Below are 21,534 nucleotides of genomic sequence, written 5' to 3'. Positions count from 1 at the left end.
TGTATTTTGATCATCGCGGAGTGAATCTTTGGAGGTGTTTGTAAAATATTTCTAATATTATTAAATTGACTCAATATTGTTATTTATTTAGTACAGAGTTAGATATAAATGAGTTTGTGTTAAAATAATGTGTTACGTTCAGTAATATTCCTTTGTTTTGAGAAGTGACAATTCCTATTTTCAAGAAAAAACAGTTAATATGTTTGTTACACTGGTAGGTAGTTGCGGTATACTGATATATAAATCATAACGCTTGTTTTTACTGAAAGAGCCAATATTTGGTTATAGTTAAGAGGAACATGTTAATTTGCTTCATTTACTACATTACCTATTTTATTATAAAAAAAAACTCTCCAATTGCTCGCTTTTTGTCTATGGTATCCAATCGTACTATCAAAATTCAAAAATCTACTCTTGTATTTTGATAATGAGATTGCATCTAAATTATTAAATAAATGATAAATTGCAAGTTTATAAATATGAGTGATTGTGATTGGCAGTGATCTACAATGAGCGAATATGGTTTAAACACAAACAAAACTGTGGACGAAGTAGCGAATTTAGAATGCCGTACTTGTTTGCATCATATGAGCCCGACCGCTGTTTTATTCAATATATTCGAAATGTGGTCTCCGCCTTGGGATGGGATGGCGAATACTATCGCCGAAGACCTAGAGAAGCTTACTAATGTAAAGGTAAATTGGCCTTTGTCTATTGAGACAGTTTATTGCAATTGTTCTTAACTTTACTGCATCAGGTCTGGTATCGCCCTGGTGAGAGGTCATTGGCCGTAGCTAGTTACCACCCAATCGGGTAAAGACGTGCCGTGATGCGATTTAACATTCTGGTAAGGTGGTGTGTAGAAGCTGTGAGGGCTTAACATAACTTATTAAAAGGTTAACTTGCTACTATCTAAGACTGTATTATCTCAACTAATTGGTTTCTATAAGATATATTTGTTGGCAGGGTGGTAAATACCCATGACTGAAACCTCCCAACAGGCAAAAGGTTCAATATATGCAAAATCACATCTTAAGACAAATAACATACATTTCAGGTACAAGAAACAGATAGACATTCGAAATTTATATGCAGGGCATGTTATGAATTACTGCATAGCGCCTGCACATTCTCAACACTAGTAAAACAGAGTGATCAAATACTTCAACAAAGGTATACAAATTTATTTACACTAGCTTTTGTCCTAAGTGCATGAAAGCTAATACTGTACAGTAAACTTTATTGTGCCGTCCAAACCGAGAGGATATTAAAACTTTAAAATATATTTTATGCTAGCGGTTGCCCCCATTCTTTGTCTGTGTTTATTATGGTTTTTTACAAATCCCATGGGAACAGTTTGTTCTTCCAGGATAAAAAGCAGCCTTCGTAGGAAACAAAGGCTGCTCTTCTCAAACATTTATTTTATTTGTATGTAGCGATAAAGCCCAAAGTAATTGCAACTAAGCATTGTGTAACTTCTTATTTTCCTGTATTTTTGTGTGGTGTACAATAAAAGTGTATTGATTCATTCTTTCACTCATTATGTTACCCGCTGTACTTTCAACTAACTCTATGCCAAAAATCTTGTCAATTAGTTGCTTTGTTAAGGCATAGAGTATGAAAAAACAGGCATACTTCTGCATTTATAATTTTAGTATGGATTACCTAAAACACTTTCATAAGAGTATAAATTTTAAAAAGCAATGTCTTATCACATTGAAAGTGGCACCTAAATGGTAAAATGGACATTTAAAAATTAGACCTGAGCTGTTCAGTTACAAAGTGGCTATGGGACTGATAAAAATATATGATAGTCCCTCGTCTCTTCTTGTAACCCTCTACGGACTACGTCTTACCCTCTAGTATAATAAACAAGTTAGACCAGCATTTTTCATAAACACTCCTGACGGCCGATTGGCGCAGTGGACAGCGACCCTGCTTTCCAAGTAGAAGGCATTGGGTTCGATTCCCACAACTGGAAAATGTTTGTGTGATTAACATGAATGTTTTTCAGTGTTTGGGTGTATAAATGCATATAATAAGTATTTATGTATGTTATTTATAAAAATATACATCAGTCATCTTAGTACCCATAACACAAGCAACAATGGCAATGTGTGTATTGTCGTAGTATATTTATTTATATTTTTTTACTCCTGCTTTCTGGTCCAAGTAGCATTCAAAATGACCTCAAATTACCATACTGTATATAACCAGTGGCATGCATAGATGGCTTGCATGTGACATATAATGAAGATATCTCTTTATATAACTGCATAGTGGAGATTTTTATATAATCATTTTAGATTGATAAAGGCACCAGCAACCAATCGTATGTTTTTAGAAGTTTTGTTTATTTATAAATCTTAAACGCAATGTTTTTTATACTTAATCTAGAACTCTGCGTACAAACTGTTTTTGGCCTTAATAAAGTTTATTATTAATGTCAAAGTCAAAAATATCTTTATTCAAGTAAGCCCATAGGTGGCACTTTTGATGCGTACATAAGAATTACACGGTAGTGAGATGATGGCGATAACCACATTCGTAAACTTAAAACTAAAGCTACAAAGGTCTGGTCCTGGTCTAACAAGAAGCCCACAACAAACTTAGCGGGGTGTTTTTTTTTTTTTGTTAACACCATCTCACAATGTCATTTTAAATTAAGAGCAACCTGGTTAGAGCAATAATTTACACCCAAGCTTTATTATTATATAATCTGCCTGCTTAGTGCATACCAAACCGTAAAAATGAATTAACAATGTATCATATTTGTGTATAATATTGCAGATACCCGCAAGAAAAAGAAGCTGACAATGGATGGCCTAAACCAATACAAATAGACAAGTCCATTAACAGTTATATGCATCAGAGCTCTATGAACGTTGAAATTAAACAGGAAGTGCTATCAGAAAATGAATATGAGGCTGAAAATGATATTTATGAAAATGGAGAGGAGTTTGCTAGGCTAGATATTAAGGTGGAACCTGAGGAAATGATCCAGCAACAACCCCCAGAACAGTTTTCCATGAATGGTACTTTTTGCATTTTATTTAATTTCCGATGGAAACCATTAATTCCAATATATTTCACTGTTTTCATACCAACAATGTGAGCTTTGTGCAGTTTAGCTATATTACTCTTTACATGTTGTTGTTGACTGTTCTATTCCTTTTCTCTTATTCTATTGATATGTTAAAAAAACCAAAATAGTTACATGTCTAAGTTTTATTTAAATGTCTGTTAACTTCAAATATACAGCTTATTTAACCCCTTTTTTATGCTTAAGTGAAATCTTTTCTTGCCAGTAAAAGCTCTTGTCAAAATTTTCTTGTTTATCCCAAAAAAATTACCTTGACCAGCATAGAAACACAACCAAAAATGTATGTGGCTGGGAAGTAGAATATGATATGTTTTTTTTATGTGATCTAACCATTTGACTGTACTGTTACTCAAAGCTCAATTAAATAATTTATGCATTACATTTTTGAGATAGGTACTCTTTGAACCTGTGCCTTTGTCTATCATATACCACTTTTTATCCCTTCCATGCAAAGCGCATGCAATTTTCCTCTATAAACAACTTTATTTTTGGATGAAAGAAAGACTCTGGGCCTCATAAGGCTCAGAGTCACTCAGCAGGCGTGTGCAGAGTCTATGTGATAAAATCAGAAATGTGGAGTTCCATAGAAGAACCAGAGTTACCGCATAGGTCAACGAGTCGCTACGCTGAAGTGGCAATGGGCAGGCAACGTTGGGGTCCCAAGGTGCTGGAATGGCAGCCCCCGCACTGGTAAACGCAGCGTTGGTCGACCCTCGACGAGGTGGACGGACGACATTAGGCGCGTTGCAGGTAGCCGCTGGATCCAAGCGGTACAAACCGTGGTATTGGAACTCCCTACAAAAGACCTATGTCCAGCAGTGGACGTCTATCGGTTGATATGATGATGATGACACTGTGTCCAACTCTGTACCACTGACAATATTTTATTTATTTATTTGGTATCTATGACCCATCACTACGCACTACACTATACCATAAATAGAATAATTAAAAACTGAAAAAAAAAAAAAAGGTAAAGTAGAACAAGCAAACTAAATTTGCATTTATTTTGCTTATTTTGCATTTTTTTTGTTTAAGGATTCTTGCCATCGGACACATTTGGCGCCGACATGACACATTTAACGAATGGAAACAGTGGAGAGGTGAGAAACTTGTCTATTAGTTTTCTTTTAATGGAGAGCTGTTAAGTTTAAAGAAATTCATCACACTTACCTGTAGCATCCTGCTTATAACTTCAATGTAGGCTCATAATCAAACATTAAACACATGTGTTTTATTTTTGATGCCCCAGTTTTTGAAGTTATACTTTTGGTTATCGAAAAATGATGAGAGTGAATTTTTACGATGCACACGCACACCGTCACCAAAAACCGACCCCATGAAGTTAGCTATAAGGTTTTTGATGATTTAATTGATTCAATTGTAAAAAAATCTCAAATTTTAATGTTGAATGAAACTTGGTTGTCCGATAATAAGTCTATTAGTATTGCCAATTTATATTATTTTATATTTTTTATTATAACCATTTCTTTAATTATGCAGAAATATTTTTTTGGTGATATTTAAATACCACTTTATATGTTTTATACAAACTTGGAATAAGGCGAAAGATAAAATTTTTGAAAAGATTTTTATCTTGTTACTGTAACGGTAACGAACTATAGTTATAACTTCTAACGCGTGTACATAAGTACACACATGTTTTCCTATTGGGAGATCTTGGGATAAATGCCCAAATTTTCCCTTCCCCGGTGATAATTTCTGAATTATCTCTCGTCTGGTGTGGGCTGTGTGGCAAGCTTCGGCCGCTTACCACCCTACCGCCAAAGACGCTAAGCGACTTAGCGTTCCGGTACGCGAAGGAACCGATTAGGTATATGGGTGTAACTACCATGCCCCTTACCATGTTAGACTGCATCGTTACTTACAATAAGGTGAGATTGCAGTCAATGGGGTAACTTGTAGTGGAATATAAAAAGTAAAAAGCAAAGATTTTAAACTTAAGATTATCGTGGTTAATCAACATTCCTTAAATATACTCGTAGTACAACAGGTACATTATACCACGATAATATTTTATGGTTGCAGTCCCGTCGTGACCACGATCCATGCAACTGGGTCGAAATATCGACAAATCCAAAATATTATCGTGGTATGTACCCGTTGAACTGTATTTAAGAAATAAAAAGCAAAGTCAAACTGCATATTGTATTTTATAGTTTAGTTTTGCAAATCAAGTTGTATTTTTTTTCAGCATTTAGTAAGCAATTTTAAAGAGGAACCGATAAGCGAAGAAGAAGCCGAACCAATGCAGACTGAGATGCCACTAGAGTGCTTATTGTGCGCTAGAGACTTTAACAGTGTCAACGGACTGAAGGTACATTTCAAATTGCTATAAAGATTCTAAAAAAGAAAAAAAATAAATATGTTTCAATTATGAACACAAAGAAAATAAATAAATATACTACGACAATAGCCCCAAAGTAAGCGTGGCTTGTCTTATAGTATCTTATATATATGAATTGTCTTATATATATTAATTTACATAAATACTTATAATATACAGATAACCCAGCCATCAAAAACATTCAACCAAACTGTTAATCTTTAATATTTAGATCTGATTGTAACTATTGTACATGTTTTTTTAATGATACAGTTCATTTCAGGCACATGTGATCGCCAAGCACTCATACAAATCTGTGAAGAGAAAGGAAAACTGCTTATCAGCCAGACGGAATAAATGTAATTATGCTTGTACTATCTGTAGATGAAGTAAGTTAAGTACATGATACCTATATATATCGTACTTAGTGGCCGTTTTCACTAACAAGGCAATGCTTAAGTAAGTAACGCCTAATCAGAGAAGATTCCTAGGCATACATTTACCTTTCACCAATCGATTTACACTAGGGAACTTTTATAACCTAACTTGTCTAAAAGGTGCACTATTTTGTGTTTGTATTTTCTTTTTTTTTCATTTAACATATAGATTTAGGGTTTTTGAAAAAAAAAAAAAAACGAATTTTATATTTTTTTCTTCCTTCTCTGTATAATATCTTTGAGTCACTAATATTTACCAAGATTTTATATTATTATATTTTACATTTATATACTCATTTAAATCGAGCCTCACAGAGACAAGCTAAGTATTTCAGAGTCCAGAAACGGTTATATTTGGCAATTGCACTATGCATTTATTATGCTACCAAAGCTTTATAATAAATTACCAGCTGACATAATAAGAAATAAGGAACTTCACAGGAAGTTTAGACGTAAAATAAAAGAAAATCATCTAAATAAAAACGTTGCTATGAAAAATTTAATACCTAAGCTAATATTTTCAAAATTTATATCTATTTTACTGCATAACTTAAATATCGTTTGGATAGCCTTTAAGACGTTTTTGGCTTAGATTGCATTAAATTTTTGAAAATGGAATTTAAAATTTTTGACAAAATCTTTAATTTTTTTAAATATTGCACATATGAAATTGCAGACAGTATCAAAAATTTTATCTTTTATGACCTTTTATGTACAAAGTTTTATGATTACGATTCATCTGTCAAGTGTTTATCTCTGTGCACCAATCTGTCAGCCAGGCTTGGTTGATGAAACATTATGTAGTATAGAAAAGGATACAGTTGTCACCACCTCTGTTCACTCCACTTCCCACGCACCTATTTGTTGCCTTGTCGGCCGTGTTGACTCACTATAGACCCTTTACATATGGCATTTTTTTTGTTTTAATTATTCCACTACAAGTCAGCCCTTGACTGCAATCTCACCTGGTGGTAAGTGATGATGCAATCTAAGATGGTAGCGGGCTAAACTTTTAGGGAGTATGGTAGTCATAGTCCTAATCGGTTTTTACGCAACATCGCACCAGAACACTTAATCGCTTAGCGGCACGTCTTTGTCGGTAGGGTGGTAACTAGCGACGCCCGAAGCCTCCCACCAGACCAAAATGATGCAGTGCGGTGTAAAAACTCTTTTCACACCACTAGCGTAGAGTTATGCCTTATTAAATAGGCTAATGTTGAAAGGCCAAGTACGTCAATACATCCTATAAGTTGGAATTTGGAAACTTAAGGGTTTTTATGATATTAATAAGGAAAGTCGCGAACGGCTTATCTTAATAAAATCGGTTCAATCCAATATTGCTATCTCGCTCTTACGTATGATGGCGTCCCTGTCACTTACCAGAGTCTGTGCAGCGCGAACCATAGAGTATAAATATTTGCTAAAACAAAACCCTCCGGAACTTGATTTTATTGCGCGAGGTGTGAAAAGTAGTATTTAACTCAGGGTTAAAGATTCGTTATGGGCGCCCCTAAAATTCTCTCTACACTCAGGGATAGATGACTACTTGTAGATGCAACACAGTCGGTACGCTCGGGAGTTACTCTTAAATCAATTTGATTGGGATTTATCCCGGCGCCCGTAACACAAGGCATTGCTTTACTACTAAATAAATAAATAAATATACAAATATACTACGACAATACACATCGCCATCTAGCCCCAAAGTAAGCGTAGCTTGTGTTATGGGTACTTAGATAACTGATGAATAATTTTAAGAATAATATACATAAATACTTATAATATCTAGATAAACACCCAGACACTGTAAAACAATCGTGTTCATCACGCAAAACATTTTCCAGTTGTGGGAATCGAACCCACGGCTTTGGACTCAGAAAGCAGGGTCGCTGCCCACTGCGCCAATCGGCCGTCGTTATTACTAAATAAATATATAAATATACTATGACAATACACACATCGCCATCTAGCCCCAAAGTAAGCGCAGTTTGTGTTATGGGTACTAAGATGACTGATAAATATCTTTATGACTATATAGTATGGATAAACATCATTCATTCATTATTTCGTTCATTCATAAACACCCGGATAATGTAAAACAATCATGTTCATCACACAAACATTGTAAAGTTGTGGGAATCGAACCCACGGCCTTGGACTCAGAAGGCATGGCCACTATTAAGTAGATACTTCATTCGTAGGTTTCAAGTCATCCAGCGCCCTGGTTGCACAGGAAACGAATAGTGCGTGCTACGGCTGCAACGAAAGCTTCGACACTTTCCACATGCTGACCAAGCATAGACAGACGTGCAAGGCCCTCGCCAGTCAGGCAGACAAACTAAAGAATTTGGACGATGCTTTACGGTACGTTGGCACAGAATTAGGAACATCCAGAAACCGTGTACACGAGTAATATTGTAGCATCAAAAATCACACCACTTTAGAATGGTTCCTCGAACAAACGGTTAGTCGCTTCATACAATTAAGCAGATGACAGTAATTATTTTATCTAGAAATATATTCGAAACGTTTACCATGAAATGGGAAAATGGGAAAAAGTTTGTGAGCTAGCAACATTCCGCGGGTGTTAAATTATGTTATCTCGAAATATATTCGAAACGTTTACAATAAAAATGGGAAAATGGGAAAAAGTTTGTGAGCTAGTAACATTCCGCGGGTGTTAAATTATTTTATCTCGAAATATATTCGAAACGTTTACCATGAAATGAGAAAATGGGAAAAAGTTTGTGAGCTAGCACCAATCAGCGGGTGTTAAATTATTTTATCTCGAAATATGTTCGAAACGTTTACCATAAAAATGGGAAAAAGTTTGTGAGCTAGCCACATTCCGCGGGTGTTAAATTATTTTATCTCGAAATATAGTCGAAACGTTTACCATGAAAGGGGAAAATGGGTATAAGTTTGTGAGCTAGTAACATTCTCCGAGGGGTTAAGTAAGACGTGTGCGAGGCGTTTCACAGTTTTTGGACACAATGCACTGCATACAATAATGGCTGAATTAGGATTCTGTATGTTCTTAATTCTATGGTTGGTACACTCTTACAAAAAAGTATTACTTAGCTAATTTTTCGAAGTCCTAAATTCATAATTTATTTATGTAAAGTAGGCTTACTCGGTGACGCGGTGATAGCTCAGTGTGAAGAACTTCAGCTTCACTTTCGATGGGCCGAGTTCGTATCCCAGCTCGTACCTCTAACATTTAAAAGTTATGTGCGTTTTAAGTTTTTTAAATATCACTTGCTTCAACGGTGAAGGAAAACATCGTGAGGAAACCTGCGTAATGTTCAGAAAGGCGCCTGAAATCCACCAATCCGCACTGGGCCAGCGTGGTGGACTACCTAAACCGTTCTCATTGTTGGAGGAGATCCGTGCCATGTGGCTGATATGACGATAATTATGAGGTAGAGCCTCTTTTGAACCCTCAATTCTGTCTGTTTGTAGTCTCTGACAACGCACAAAACATTCATATTCCTATCTTGTGAGAGGTGAAAGCGAAGCCGGATGCTTCAAAGCAACCTTGTAATATAATATGGACTAACATTTGGAATAAATATAAATAAATAAAACATCCAAACAAACAAATTGTCATAAACAGCACTAAGAGTCAGTTAGGATTGTCAATGTTAGTGGGAAAAAAAGGGGAATAAGGGGGAATTAACCGGTGATGGTGGAAAAACAAGCATGGTTCAAAACTAAAAAGTACAGTTGGTAAAAGTTTAAAAGGTCATTCTGTTCTCTTACACCTAATTATGAGAAGAAGTCATTGTTTATGTTTGTATTATAAAGGATAGTAAAACGAACAACAACGTTAATTGCGAGTCATTAAAACGTATTTTCTTACAAACCACAAGTTGCAGACGAGATTGATGATTGCTGACCCATTTACATTAAACCTATTTGCTAGAAGCAAATAATCGGTTATAGGTAATAATCGGTTAAAGTTTAGGCATGATAATTAAACTTTATAAAACTAACAAAACAAACCTATTAAGTCGCAGGTACTATGATAAATTATAAGTACCTGCTTTAAATAAAGCGAAAGTAAAGTATTAGTATGAAAAATATTTACCTAGTAGGTAACTAAAATAAATCTCGAAGTACAAAGTAAATAAATAACTCTTAAATATGTGCACTGTATTTTATTTATGAGAGCCTAACCCAATGTTTATAACACTTGTCATTAAAAAAAATTGTATAGAAACCAAGTTGTAATAAAGGTTTTAACACATAGTTTAAGACGCGGCCGACGCGGACGCGTCTGTTAGTCGCGACCTATTATTATATTAACTTTATAAACTATCGGACGTTATTCGCGTACGTAACTTTGGGCCGCCTTCGAGCGTTCGGCCGTCCGTTAGGAATCTTTCTTGGTAAAGTAACCGGGCGACTGAACGGCATTTTGAAACGAAGTTCATTAACACGGCTGAAGTTAACTGGTAGATATCGTCACGTAAGGAAAAAGCGTTATGCCCCTCGTCTGGCGTAATATGGATATTATGGTTAAAATGACCGTATCTCGTACGAGCATATGTACCCTTTGAAGTATATTTAAGAAATGTTGATTAACGCGACGAACGAAAACACGAAAATCTTAGTTTAAAATCTTTAATTATGGAGAACTATCATGCGTGCAAGTTTCCGCACGATATTTTATAAAATATTTCCTTATGTAGGTAATTTTTTTCTATATTAAAATATTGTCGTGTGATATGCAGTCTCGTTCGTATACGAGTGTTCAAGGCTTGGTTTTTAGGTATGCTGTATTCTTAGTAGTGTTATATCAGAAACTAAAGACATTGTAATATGGACCTTTGAAAAAGTAGATCGAAACTGCAACGTTTCCTTATAGCTGACGCTATAGTCGCTATAAGACTGATGTGAAAGGCATATACTAATTTCGGCATCGACGGTAGGAGAGTCGTAGCTTAATTGGAGAAAGCATTCAGGCCGCGATTGCCAGAGTTCAAATCCTGTCGGTTCCGAAAATTTTTATATGCATTTTAAATTTATAAAATCGAAACAAAAGAGTAGCGTGGAATAGGGTTGCCAAAAAAAAATTATACCCCCTTTTATGTAATACTTTCGATATAAAAAATATTGGCATATGATATGCAGACTCGAATACGAGTTTTCCAGGGGTTTTTAGGTATGATATACTGTTTATATTGTTCTATCAGAAACTAAAGAGTTCTAGGCTGGGGGATACAAAGGGTTGCCAAAGAAAAATATAACCCCTGTTATGTAATACTTTCGATATAAAAAATATTGGCATATGATATGCAGACTCGAATACGTGTGTTCCTGGGGTTTTTAGGTATGATATACTGTTAATATTGTTCTATTAGAAACTAAAGATTTCTAGGCTGTGGGATACTAAGGTTTGCCAAATATAACTTGCTTCAATGCAATATTTACCTGTTTAAATTAAAAACGCACATAACTCAGATAGTAAGATGCATGCCCGCGATCGCAGTTGGCTCCCCCGAAAGTCTGATGTATTCATTGCTATCACCGCAATCGGTATAAAATCCAAGAATAAATCTTAATAGTGTTTTTTATTGTTCCTTTTTTTCTAGACCGAAACTTCAGGATGCGACGAATAAATTGAAATGCGCACATTGCGATGAAACCTTTACGGACATGTACCATGTGATGATACATCAAGAGATACACCATTCGAAGCCCAGTGAAAAAGAAGAATTGAAGGAAGACAGAGCAATGGAAATAGAGGCGCTAGAAAACATATTCAGCGACTGTAGCAACTCTTAGACTGAAACGTTTGTACTTATAGGTCTGATTAGCGATTTAATTTTGGAAATAAAAAAAAAAAAATCTGTTTTAAATTCATATAGCTTCAATCTTGACTAAAGTTTTTGCTAGTCTGTGACGTCACGGAGTAATCGCACCCGGTCTCTATGGTTCCACTCGTCTCTATGGTTGGTATGCAGACCGTGTTACTCTATGGTTTTCTGACATTAATTTCCGTTTCTGGGAGAACTCAAAGATATCTTATAACACAGTTTTTCGTTCTTAATATTAGTTTTTACAAGCAAAACCAATTCAATAGACATTTTGGTTTTTTTAAAATCCAGAACGGCCGTAGTTTTATTAAATTGTTGTTTTAATTAACTGTATCTACGATTTATTTTTCAGCCAATCCAAGACTAGTCAATGTTATTTCAAATTTAGAATGTTCTCGAAATTAGTTTCATAACATTAAATTCTTAAACAATTTTACGTGTAAACTTTACGTGAAATTAATTTTATGACATAAATTTTGCGGTGCAGTGACGGCACGGCAAATGTGACGTCAAACGGCAAAAGCGCAAACAAAAATTCTACAAACTGTATTAAAATATCTCAGTGTTTAAATATCAATAATGATGCATGTATAGATGTGAAATAAAATAACTAGTGCATTTTATGTGATCCATGTTCCATACACTCTTTGCATTGTATTGTTTTTGTCGCAGCTTTGAGCGGGTGACGTTTGCACTTCTCCAATTCTCTAAGACATTTAAGGTCCTGAATTAATGAAGCTATGCGGTGTATACACTTCAACTTTCCAAAATGTAAAAGCGTAAAAATTATAGCATAACTATTCCAAAGTCATCCCACGTTTATAAATAAGGTTCTAAGAAAGCACTACTCCGCACCGCAACCATTTGTGGCTGAGTTAAATCACCATTTTATTTATTGATTAGATCGCACGATATATAGTTTTAAACAGTAGTACCACAGCGACTATAATATTAAAAATAATTTACTGCTATGAATTTTTTCGCCTCTGCCAACAAACGTCTATTCGATCCCCGTCAGCAGCAATTTATAATTCCTGCATTTCCTCTGATCTGGTGGGGGCGTTGGCCGTGGCTAGTTACCCCCCTACCGACAATGCCGCTAAGCGATTTAGCGTTCCGGGACGATGTCGCGTAGAAACCGAAACGAGGTTAATATAACTGCCTTCTTATCAGGTTAGCCCGATACCATCTTACCATCTTATCATCACTCACCAGTTGGTTAGATTGCAGTCAAGGCCTGTTTCGTACTGGAATAAATAAATAAAACCTCGAACGGATCTGTTATATCTAATTTTAAAGTTCCATACCTAACAATTTTTTGTCAGTGTTTACTTTAGTTTATATTTGGTTAATAGTTATTTTGCTTCCTAAGTGTGAGATATATAAAGTGAATATATCACCCGCCAAATGCTACAGCGAAAAAACTGTAGTATGTCTTACACGCTCGCAACCGTAGAGTGGTTATCGAGTATCGATCTACCATAATGTTAAAGAGAAATAACTCAATGTATACTCGTATTAGGGTCGTAAATTCTGTAATACCGATTCTCATTTTTTATTGTGGATAAACGTAAGCTGTTGATCAATGTACATCAAGGTATATTTTGCTGTGTAGTTTATCTATTACACGTATTATAGAATGCGTGCACTAGCAGCCTTATCTCGTATGTCTTTCGCATTTTCACTTATCGAGAAGGGCAATTTCTATTTTCGATAAGTAAAAGTTTTATCTATGTAATCAATTGAATTGCCGGTGATATTTTTATGTTTGAATATTGTATTATGGACTGTAATTGTAATTTTTCATGACCATTTGTAAAAAATAAGTCCATGTGTAAATATTTTGTTAATCCTGTTATATTGTAATGTATGTGATTTTATGTCCACTGGAGATTATAAGGTACTTATAAGATATGCTTACGTTTAATTTTTATATCCCGGATCCCCATCCTAAGATTGGTGAGTTAGAACTCAATCAACGGTCAGATCATTGATCCAGTTTCTTGGATAGAAGCAGGTGTTGCTTTGCGGAATTCCATGCTTAATTTGATTCAGATTTTCTTCCTTTTCGCGGACTATCTTCTTCCTAGTTTCATAATTACGTAACGTAATTAATTCAGTAGTGGTACATTTTCCTTAATCTCTGCAGATATTGATAGCACTTCTATATTCAATCTGGCATCTGAAGATTTTGGATTAACATCAAGCTAGTTGGACTGTAACAGTAAACGCAGCGTTGGTCGGCTCCCAACGAAATGGTCAGACGACATCAAACGAGTCTGAGACAAGCGGCCCAGGACCGTGGATTTAGATCAAATCAAATCAAAATTTCTTTATTTATTTAGGCCTATTACAAGCACATATGAAGCGTTCATACATATATTTACATAATTGTAAGGGGATGGTGATAACTTCGTTCGCCAACCTAAAGCTACGAGGTTTCAAAATTCGCTCTGGTCTAAGAACTCCCTATACCTGGAGATAAGACCCGAAGAAAAAAAAATGTTCTTGATCCAGCAGTGCAGTTATATACGGCTTAAATATATATATATGTATTATATACTGTTTTTTAGTTTAAGAATTTAACCTATAAATTATCATTATTTACAATCAAGAATATAATATGTTTAGACACATAGACGTTGATTCCAAATAAAACATGTTTTTTAGCCTGCAGGCTATTGAACTTAAGAAACTGTTATTGATAGCCTATAACAGTTGAAGAGAATAGCCCTAAACCAGTGGCGTGCACTTCATACATGTAGAAAAGCGCTGCCTACCCTAACATTTCATATAACTGACAACAGAGGAGGATTTTGTCATTTTATGCAATTTTAATGCTCTTGCTAAGCTTACCCTGGTGTAAATTCCTGTGCGGGCCACTGTCTATAACATTTGAAGCCCACAAGAGTTATATAAACAGTTGAACCCAGTGGGTACAGGCTCAATTTCACTTTCGGGGGGCCAAGTTCGCTTCACGGCACATACCTCAACTTTTCTTAGTTTCTGCGTTTTAAGTAATTAAAATAGCCCTTGCTTCAACGGTGGAGGAAAACATCGTGAGGAAACTTGCATGCCTGAGAATCCTCCGTAACGTACTCAAAGGTACCACCAATCCGCACTGGGCCAGCGTGGTGGACTACGATGTTAACCACTTCTCATTGTGGGACATTGACCTGTGCCCTGTAGTGGACATAATGATGATAACTGTTCACTAGTGGACTAAGGGCCTCTCTATCGGGAGGGTTTTCCCATAATCACCACGCTGGGCAGACCGGTTGGTGACCGTAGTAGACGGTACTAGCATAGAGAACGCTACTGCCCGTACTCAGTTATATTCCATTAGTCGCCTCGTACGACACCCGCGGGAATATATGATCTACCGTTATCAAACGGCATAAAAAAACACGGTTAAACATATAAATTATCTTTATTACACATATTATTTACAATCAAGAATATAATATGTTTAGACACATAGACGTTTATTTCAAATAAAACATTTTTTTTTTAAATATTTGCTCCGCAGCCTATATATTTGTCTGAGATATTTTTGGACTGTATTGATCATTGTTAAGTCCAAAGGCTCGGAAAATAAAAAAACGCTAATACTGTTAAATTGATTATTTATTATTGTTTTAATAAATAGCTTTCAAAGATAATACGTACGACTACGACTTGATTACAAGCTATCAATGAATTGTCTAATTTTGCAAATTGCAAGAATCGGAATCGAACCTTGAACCTACCGATCACGCGGGTAATTTAACTACTACGCCATAGAAATTTTCAAAATATGAGAACACTTATTTTAATGGAATGTTGCAAACACACTTAATATTTCTACATTTATGTGCGAACATTATTGAATATAATTTAAATACATTTTTCTTTACATAAAATATATTTAATAACTCAAAATAAAGTCTGTAAATAAGTCTGTAAAAGCAATGATCAAAATTACAATTTACAATATTTATTAAACTAAAAATTCACAATCAAAGTTTTTATTAAATTAAGAAAAGTCAACTAATGTACATTAATAGAATAATAAATGTACATAACACATTTCTGACGCACCTAATTCCTGTTCAACTCGTTGAGGATGCGCAGTATGTACAGGAACAGATTCAATATGTCCATGTACAGGTTGATAGTGGCCAGGATGTACTCCTCGGGGGAGAGGACCGTCATCATCTGGTGGGTGTCGAAGATTAGGAAGAGACTGAAGAAGATGGCGCCGGTGAAGGATAGAGCGATCTCGAAGGCCGAGCTTTGGAGGAAAATCTGGAGGATACCGCCAACGATGAGCACGCATAGACCGGCTCCGAGGCTGAAACGAAAAAAGCGTAACAACGTACCTGTATGAACAGGGCTAAATAGAAAAAAAAAAACGTGTGTTTACTTATGTACACGCGTTACAAGTTATACTCCTTTGGCGTAACAAGATAATAAAAATTAAAAATCTTTGCTGAAATTTCATCTTACGTTCTACGTTTGTAGAAAAAGGTATTTATTTAATACAAAAGTTTTATTATAACGCTTTATCAGTTAATTATTTAGTCAGTTTAATAAACTTTATTTAAATATAACAAAGATATCTCTACTAAAATATTATAAATGTCAATGTAAGATTGTTTGTTACGCTTTCACGCAAAAACTACTTAACCGATCCTCATGAAACTTTGTACACATATTCTTGGAAGTGTTAGAAGTAATATAGGATACTTTTTATCCCGACATTAAGCTCGGTTCCTTTGGGAGAGCGGACGAAAGTGTTTGACGATTTGACACCATAACTTCGACAAATTATAACCGATTAAAATAATTATGTTGGTACTATAGAGGTTATAATATATGTTTAATTTTGTCCAAACTGTGGTTGGGATAGAGGACAGAACTCCTCAGCGGAGAGCAGCAATCCCCTCATTTAAGGCTTAGCGATACTGAATACTTTAAATTTTTTTTAGAACTACAACTAAATTGAATGCCACATCAAAAAATTAAATCAAACGCAGACGAAGTCGCGGGCAACAGCTAGTATTTCTATATAATAAAAGAAATGGACATATATTAAATGGTATTTATTGGTATAAGAGACTATAAGTATTTATGTATATTTTTCATAAAAATACTCATTATTCATCTTAGTACGCATAACACAAGCTACTCTTGTTTTGGGGCTACGTGGCGATGTGTGTATTGTGGCATATTTATAAGATTTAGATAAGACTTTGACTTACCCATATCCAATGAAAGAGAAGTCGCGTTTGGTGTTGAGAGTGAAGAGTGTCAACGCGAACACCACAGTGAAGGTGAGAGCGAGCGCTTGCAGAACCACAGCAGTGTCGAAGTACGATACCACCACGCCTATTGTGTACGCTTGTACAGCAGTCTGGAACAAGCCACACAAGCCATGAATAAACGTCTTGTTTAACGGATAATGAAAGGAAAATGTGACTGCAATAATTTAAACAATAGAAGTAAGAATAAACTTACAGTGCAATATACTAGGTTACATAAAATTCATAATTCGTTTAAAGGAAATTGCATACAATTCTACAATAAACTACCAATTGACATCTTGGAGGTGTTTCTTGAAAAGTTCAAAGTTTGTATTAAACGTAAGCTTATAGAAAAGTCCTATTATAGTATAAAGTACTACGTAATCGATAAAAAAGCTCGGGTGTAAATTATTGCTCTAACCAGGTTGCTCTTCTAATAATTTAATATGACATTGTGAGATGGTGATAACAAAAAAAAAACACCTGGCTAGTTGTTGTGGGCTTCTTCTTAGACCAGGACGCGTTTGGAACCCTCGTAGCTTTAGTTTTAAGTTTACGAATGTGGTTATCGCCATCATCTCACTACCGTGTAATTCTTATATACGTATCAAAAGTGCCACCTATGGGCCTACTTGATTAAAGATATTTTTGTCTTTGACTTTGATAACCCAGAGCCTGTACCCAGCAGTGGGACGTTAATGGGTGATAATACATTTATTACGGACGGCCCAGCTAGGAACATTTCGAGAAAACATCGTGATGAAACCTGCATGTTCATTAAACAATGTTCTCAAAGGTGTGTCCACCAATCCGCACTGGGCCAGCGTGGTGGAATACGGTATTTGTACTCACAAAGCCTGCCAACAGGTATAAGTTGGCGGGATAGTCCTTCCTCTTGGCGATGAGTGCGAACAGCGTTACCATGCTCAGAATGAACGCTATGAACACCATCCAGTTACTGCAACAAGACACATTTATTAGTATAGTATTTTTTTTCCTGATACAAACTACCAATGTTAGTACAATCTAGACAAGTGATTTGTTTTGGAATTATTAGTGATTTAATTTAAAACTAAATTTCTAAGTTGGAGAAGGTCTTTGCCAATAGAAACAAGATACATTTTATGTTTTATGCAATAAAGGCTATTTTAATTATTTATTTTTTAATTCCTAAAATATATTTGTATTGTTGTATTGTTTGGTTATTATACTAAGGTATAGTCCAATAACCCAACTTAATTTCCCTGCACACTGTCATTATTATTGTCAATAAAATATTGAAATTTATATTCTTATAATATCTCAACATGCCTTGGACAAAAATATTATATTGACAGAATTATTATATTGACAGAATTATTTATTGTGGGGAAACTTCTCGCGCCAGTCGCTGAAGTGTATCCGTAGAGTGAATTTGTTGTGAATTATTTTTCTATTTGTGTCAAATGTGTGCAAAATCCAGGAATGACTAAACAACAAGGACAGCGCCAGTGGTCTCTTGTTTGTTAAAGTGGCACCAGCTCACTGGCTTTGCATAAACCATGCTTAATATTACCTTGCCTCAATGTAAAATGTGTACACAAGTGCCATTTATTGGCCTACTCAAATAAGGATATAGGACCTTGTCTTCAAACACTATAAAATATATGGTTTTTGCACTAAATAATTGGTAAAATGTTCTTACTTCTCATGTATGAATCCCTGCACGGGCTTGACGAGCAGGAACACTGCAGCGATAGACACTGTGGCCAGCAGCTGTATTGTCAGCAGCCCGTACACTTTGCGAATGAAGCCAAGGCGGATCTCTCTGTCTGCGTTGATCACATTGTTGCGGTATGCAAAGTCATCCTGGAAATAAGTATATATCTATCAAAATCAACAGGCACAGGTTTTAGAGCATAGAAACACAATGCTGCGAAGTAGGTGGGCTACAATGTCTTATCTTAAACTAGATATTCCTAAAAAACTATTTTATGATATTATTTAATTACTCTCTCTTCTACTTTCTCTATATAGAGAACTCTGTCACATCTTGAAGAATGAAATCTCCACAAACTGTTTAGGACAATTTTTGGAATAAGATTGTCTGACTGGTGGAAAAGAGACAGTAAGATGTTTACAGTAAAAACATTTGTAGACTGCATGCCTAAAGCAGAATTATTGCTGCAAGCAATCTCTTGTGAGATTACGGCCAAAGGCTATCTCATGGTAAAAAAAATAAAACAATACTTTTCATTATCAACACTCCAACTTGCAATATTATTATGCACTAAACTCTGTTGATGAAGGAAGAATATATAACAAATCTATAAAGACAATAGTCAGTTTAGATTAAGCTACAGAGCACAGTTAGTATTAGAGCATTCATCAGATTACTGTAACTGGTACTACAGGATTGGGAGGCTACTGTATGAAACTCAGTCTGCAGATTCTACCAGGCTTTACTCTACTCTTTATTTACTCTTTATATTGAACTGCTAAGCCTTAATCAACAATTAGAGGATATTGGAGGTTTATGATGGCTCTCTGTGATGTCAAATCCTACAGGTTGAGTTGATATACAAGTTTAAACTAAATGTAGTGCACAAAATGATGATAATAATAAATATTGCAATGGAATCATTATCATCATTATACTAAACCCATAACAAGCCCTCTAAAGGGCCTCTCAAAGTAAGAAGGATTAAGGTTGTAGTCCACTAGGCTGATAAGTGCGAATATTATGAGCAACTTTTAGGCATGCAAATAAAAAATAAAATAAATATACAACGACAATACACACACTGCCATCTAGCCCCAAAGTAAGCCTAGCTTGTGTTATGGGTACTAAGACAACTGATAAATATTTTTATGATACATAAATACTTAGAATATACATATAAACACCCAGACACAAACATTCATGCTCATCGCACAAACATTTTCTATTTGTGGGAATCGAACCCACGGCCCAGGGCTCAGAATGCAGGGTTGCTGCAAACTGCGCCAATCGGCCGTCATGCAGGTTTCCTCACAATGATTTTCATAATCTTTAAAGCATTTGACACTCATTTAATTGTTTAATATGCATATAAAAGTAAGAGTTCATGCCTGGGATCTAACTTAATTCCCCAAAATGCTACCCTAATGTTTGCATACAAGTTATCCATAGAACATGATCTTGTTGTTGAAACTATAACCCAGATAGCTACAGCATCATATTGAGTACATTCTTTTGTTTTTATTTTTAATTGCAACTGTCTATGTAGATGACAAATGTGTAAAGTGGTAACTGCAATTTATTATCACCAAAGAATTATTTCAGAACAAAAATTTAGGCTATACATCAGGCAGTTCAAGATTAAAAGAGCTGGATTTTAGCAACTAGATCAATTGTACTGCTCCAATGGGGGTTTATTGGCAATTATTTTGTTATTGTATTTTAAAAGAAACCACAGCCACATACGCAGTTCATAAAATAATCATCAAATTAATATGTACTTATTATAAAAAAACCCATCTATTAAATACTCATAAAATGATCATCACTGTTGTCTTATCTTATCTGTTGAATTAAAACGTGACATATTTGAATAAGGCAAGTTTTTTCCTCCTAAAAATATTAAGAAGGTAACCAAATATAGTTAGATCAATGAAACTATGCATTTAGTCATAAATGGCTTTGTAACATAGAATTAAACAATATTCTGTATTTTTAACGAAACCAGATAAATAAATAACATCGTTTATTCTCATTTAAATATCGAAGGCCGTCACAAATTGCACCATTCATTGAACGAAGCGAATTCGAGGAACCTTACCTCAATATTATCTTTTCCTCCCAATTCGCAGTCCTCTTGAGCATACATCAAAGGTATGCCAGCCATTTTGATCACAATTATTTCTACTCAGTCGAATTACAACAATATTCACTTTTTCGATGTTATTTTGATCCTCAGAATATTATTTTCAGTGAAAGTTACGTACACAAATAAATTGACCTGACGTTGACATATGACAATATTTTGACGTTCAAACTTTTTAAAATCGATTCGTCGTTGAGTGATCTGGTTACAAGGCTTTATAATATAGAATTGATAAAATGTTGGCTTTCAATTCACCCGAAATTCCACTCAATTAAAATTATTGTAGGCTCTACGCTTATTGGGAAAATATTATTATCTGGTTTGCAAGCAAAAATCCAAGCGTCATATCTTAAATCTATGAAAATCCACATATCCATCCACATATTCCACGGTCGTGTTCTACTGGTTGTATGGATTCTTTGCAAAGCGTTGAATATTATCGTGGGTCCATTAATGATAAATGAGGGCCTACCAGCGCTACATTGCTAGAAAATACCTTACTTTGCGCTACATGGTAGTTTGATTGAGATAATTGAAATAATTAATATTCTTACCTATTTCGGTAATATCTTATTTCTCAGTCTCTCTTGTAGTCTCAATTTAATTTTTAGACCTAACCTAACCATCTGTTCAAGAAACACTACTAAAGTGGAATGGTTTTCTATGCTCAAATATTAGTTTTGTATAATCTTAAT

The 21,534-nt window shown here is 35.1% G+C and overlaps 2 protein-coding genes across 3 annotated transcripts; one reads left to right on the top strand and one right to left on the bottom strand.

Moving 5' to 3' along the window:
* LOC120637910 lies at nucleotides 1-13,623 on the top strand. Of its 2 annotated transcripts, XM_039909972.1 has the most exons (9): nucleotides 1-214; nucleotides 501-695; nucleotides 1,058-1,173; nucleotides 2,791-3,035; nucleotides 4,142-4,206; nucleotides 5,319-5,441; nucleotides 5,734-5,809; nucleotides 8,089-8,251; nucleotides 11,485-13,623. In XM_039909972.1, exons 2-9 carry the CDS (start codon nucleotides 510-512, stop codon nucleotides 11,675-11,677), a joined length of 1,167 nt encoding a protein of 388 aa, XP_039765906.1. In that variant the 5' UTR covers nucleotides 1-214; nucleotides 501-509; the 3' UTR covers nucleotides 11,678-13,623. The 2 variants fall into 2 exon arrangements, with proteins under 2 accessions (XP_039765906.1, XP_039765907.1); XM_039909973.1 differs by lacking the exon at nucleotides 1-214 and having other exon boundaries at nucleotides 391-695.
* Nucleotides 13,624-15,318: 1,695 nt separating this feature from the next.
* LOC120623422 (protein lifeguard 4-like) lies at nucleotides 15,319-20,971 on the bottom strand. Its single transcript, XM_039889447.1, has 5 exons — nucleotides 20,795-20,971; nucleotides 18,679-18,842; nucleotides 17,847-17,952; nucleotides 16,953-17,104; nucleotides 15,319-16,042 (listed from the first exon to the last, which is right to left on the bottom strand). Exons 1-5 carry the CDS (start codon nucleotides 20,858-20,860, stop codon nucleotides 15,790-15,792), a joined length of 741 nt encoding a protein of 246 aa, XP_039745381.1. The 5' UTR covers nucleotides 20,861-20,971; the 3' UTR covers nucleotides 15,319-15,789.
* Nucleotides 20,972-21,534: the final 563 nt, after the last annotated feature.

The sequence above is a fragment of the Pararge aegeria genome, chromosome 4 (assembly GCF_905163445.1).
Source record: "Pararge aegeria chromosome 4, ilParAegt1.1, whole genome shotgun sequence".
Classification (NCBI taxonomy): Eukaryota; Metazoa; Arthropoda; class Insecta; order Lepidoptera; family Nymphalidae; genus Pararge; species Pararge aegeria.
Note: the sequence above shows the minus strand (reverse complement) of the source record. Positions and strands in the feature narration are given on the sequence as shown.

Bases quoted from the DNA above. Each gene is read 5' to 3' on its own strand.
- LOC120637910 (XM_039909972.1), top strand. From the start codon at position 510: ATGAGCGAATATGGTTTAAACACAAACAAAACTGTGGACGAAGTAGCG. The intron at 3,036-4,141 runs GTACTTTTTGCA...TTTTTGTTTAAG, and splicing joins AGAACAGTTTTCCATGAATG to GATTCTTGCCATCGGACACA. The intron at 4,207-5,318 runs GTGAGAAACTTG...ATTTTTTTTCAG, and splicing joins CGAATGGAAACAGTGGAGAG to CATTTAGTAAGCAATTTTAA.
- LOC120623422 (XM_039889447.1), bottom strand. From the start codon at position 20,860: ATGGCTGGCATACCTTTGATGTATGCTCAAGAGGACTGCGAATTGGGA. The intron at 18,843-20,794 runs GTAAGGTTCCTC...ACTTATTTCCAG, and splicing joins GAGGAAAAGATAATATTGAG to GATGACTTTGCATACCGCAA. The intron at 17,105-17,846 runs GTGAGTACAAAT...GGCTTGTTCCAG, and splicing joins TATACCTGTTGGCAGGCTTT to ACTGCTGTACAAGCGTACAC.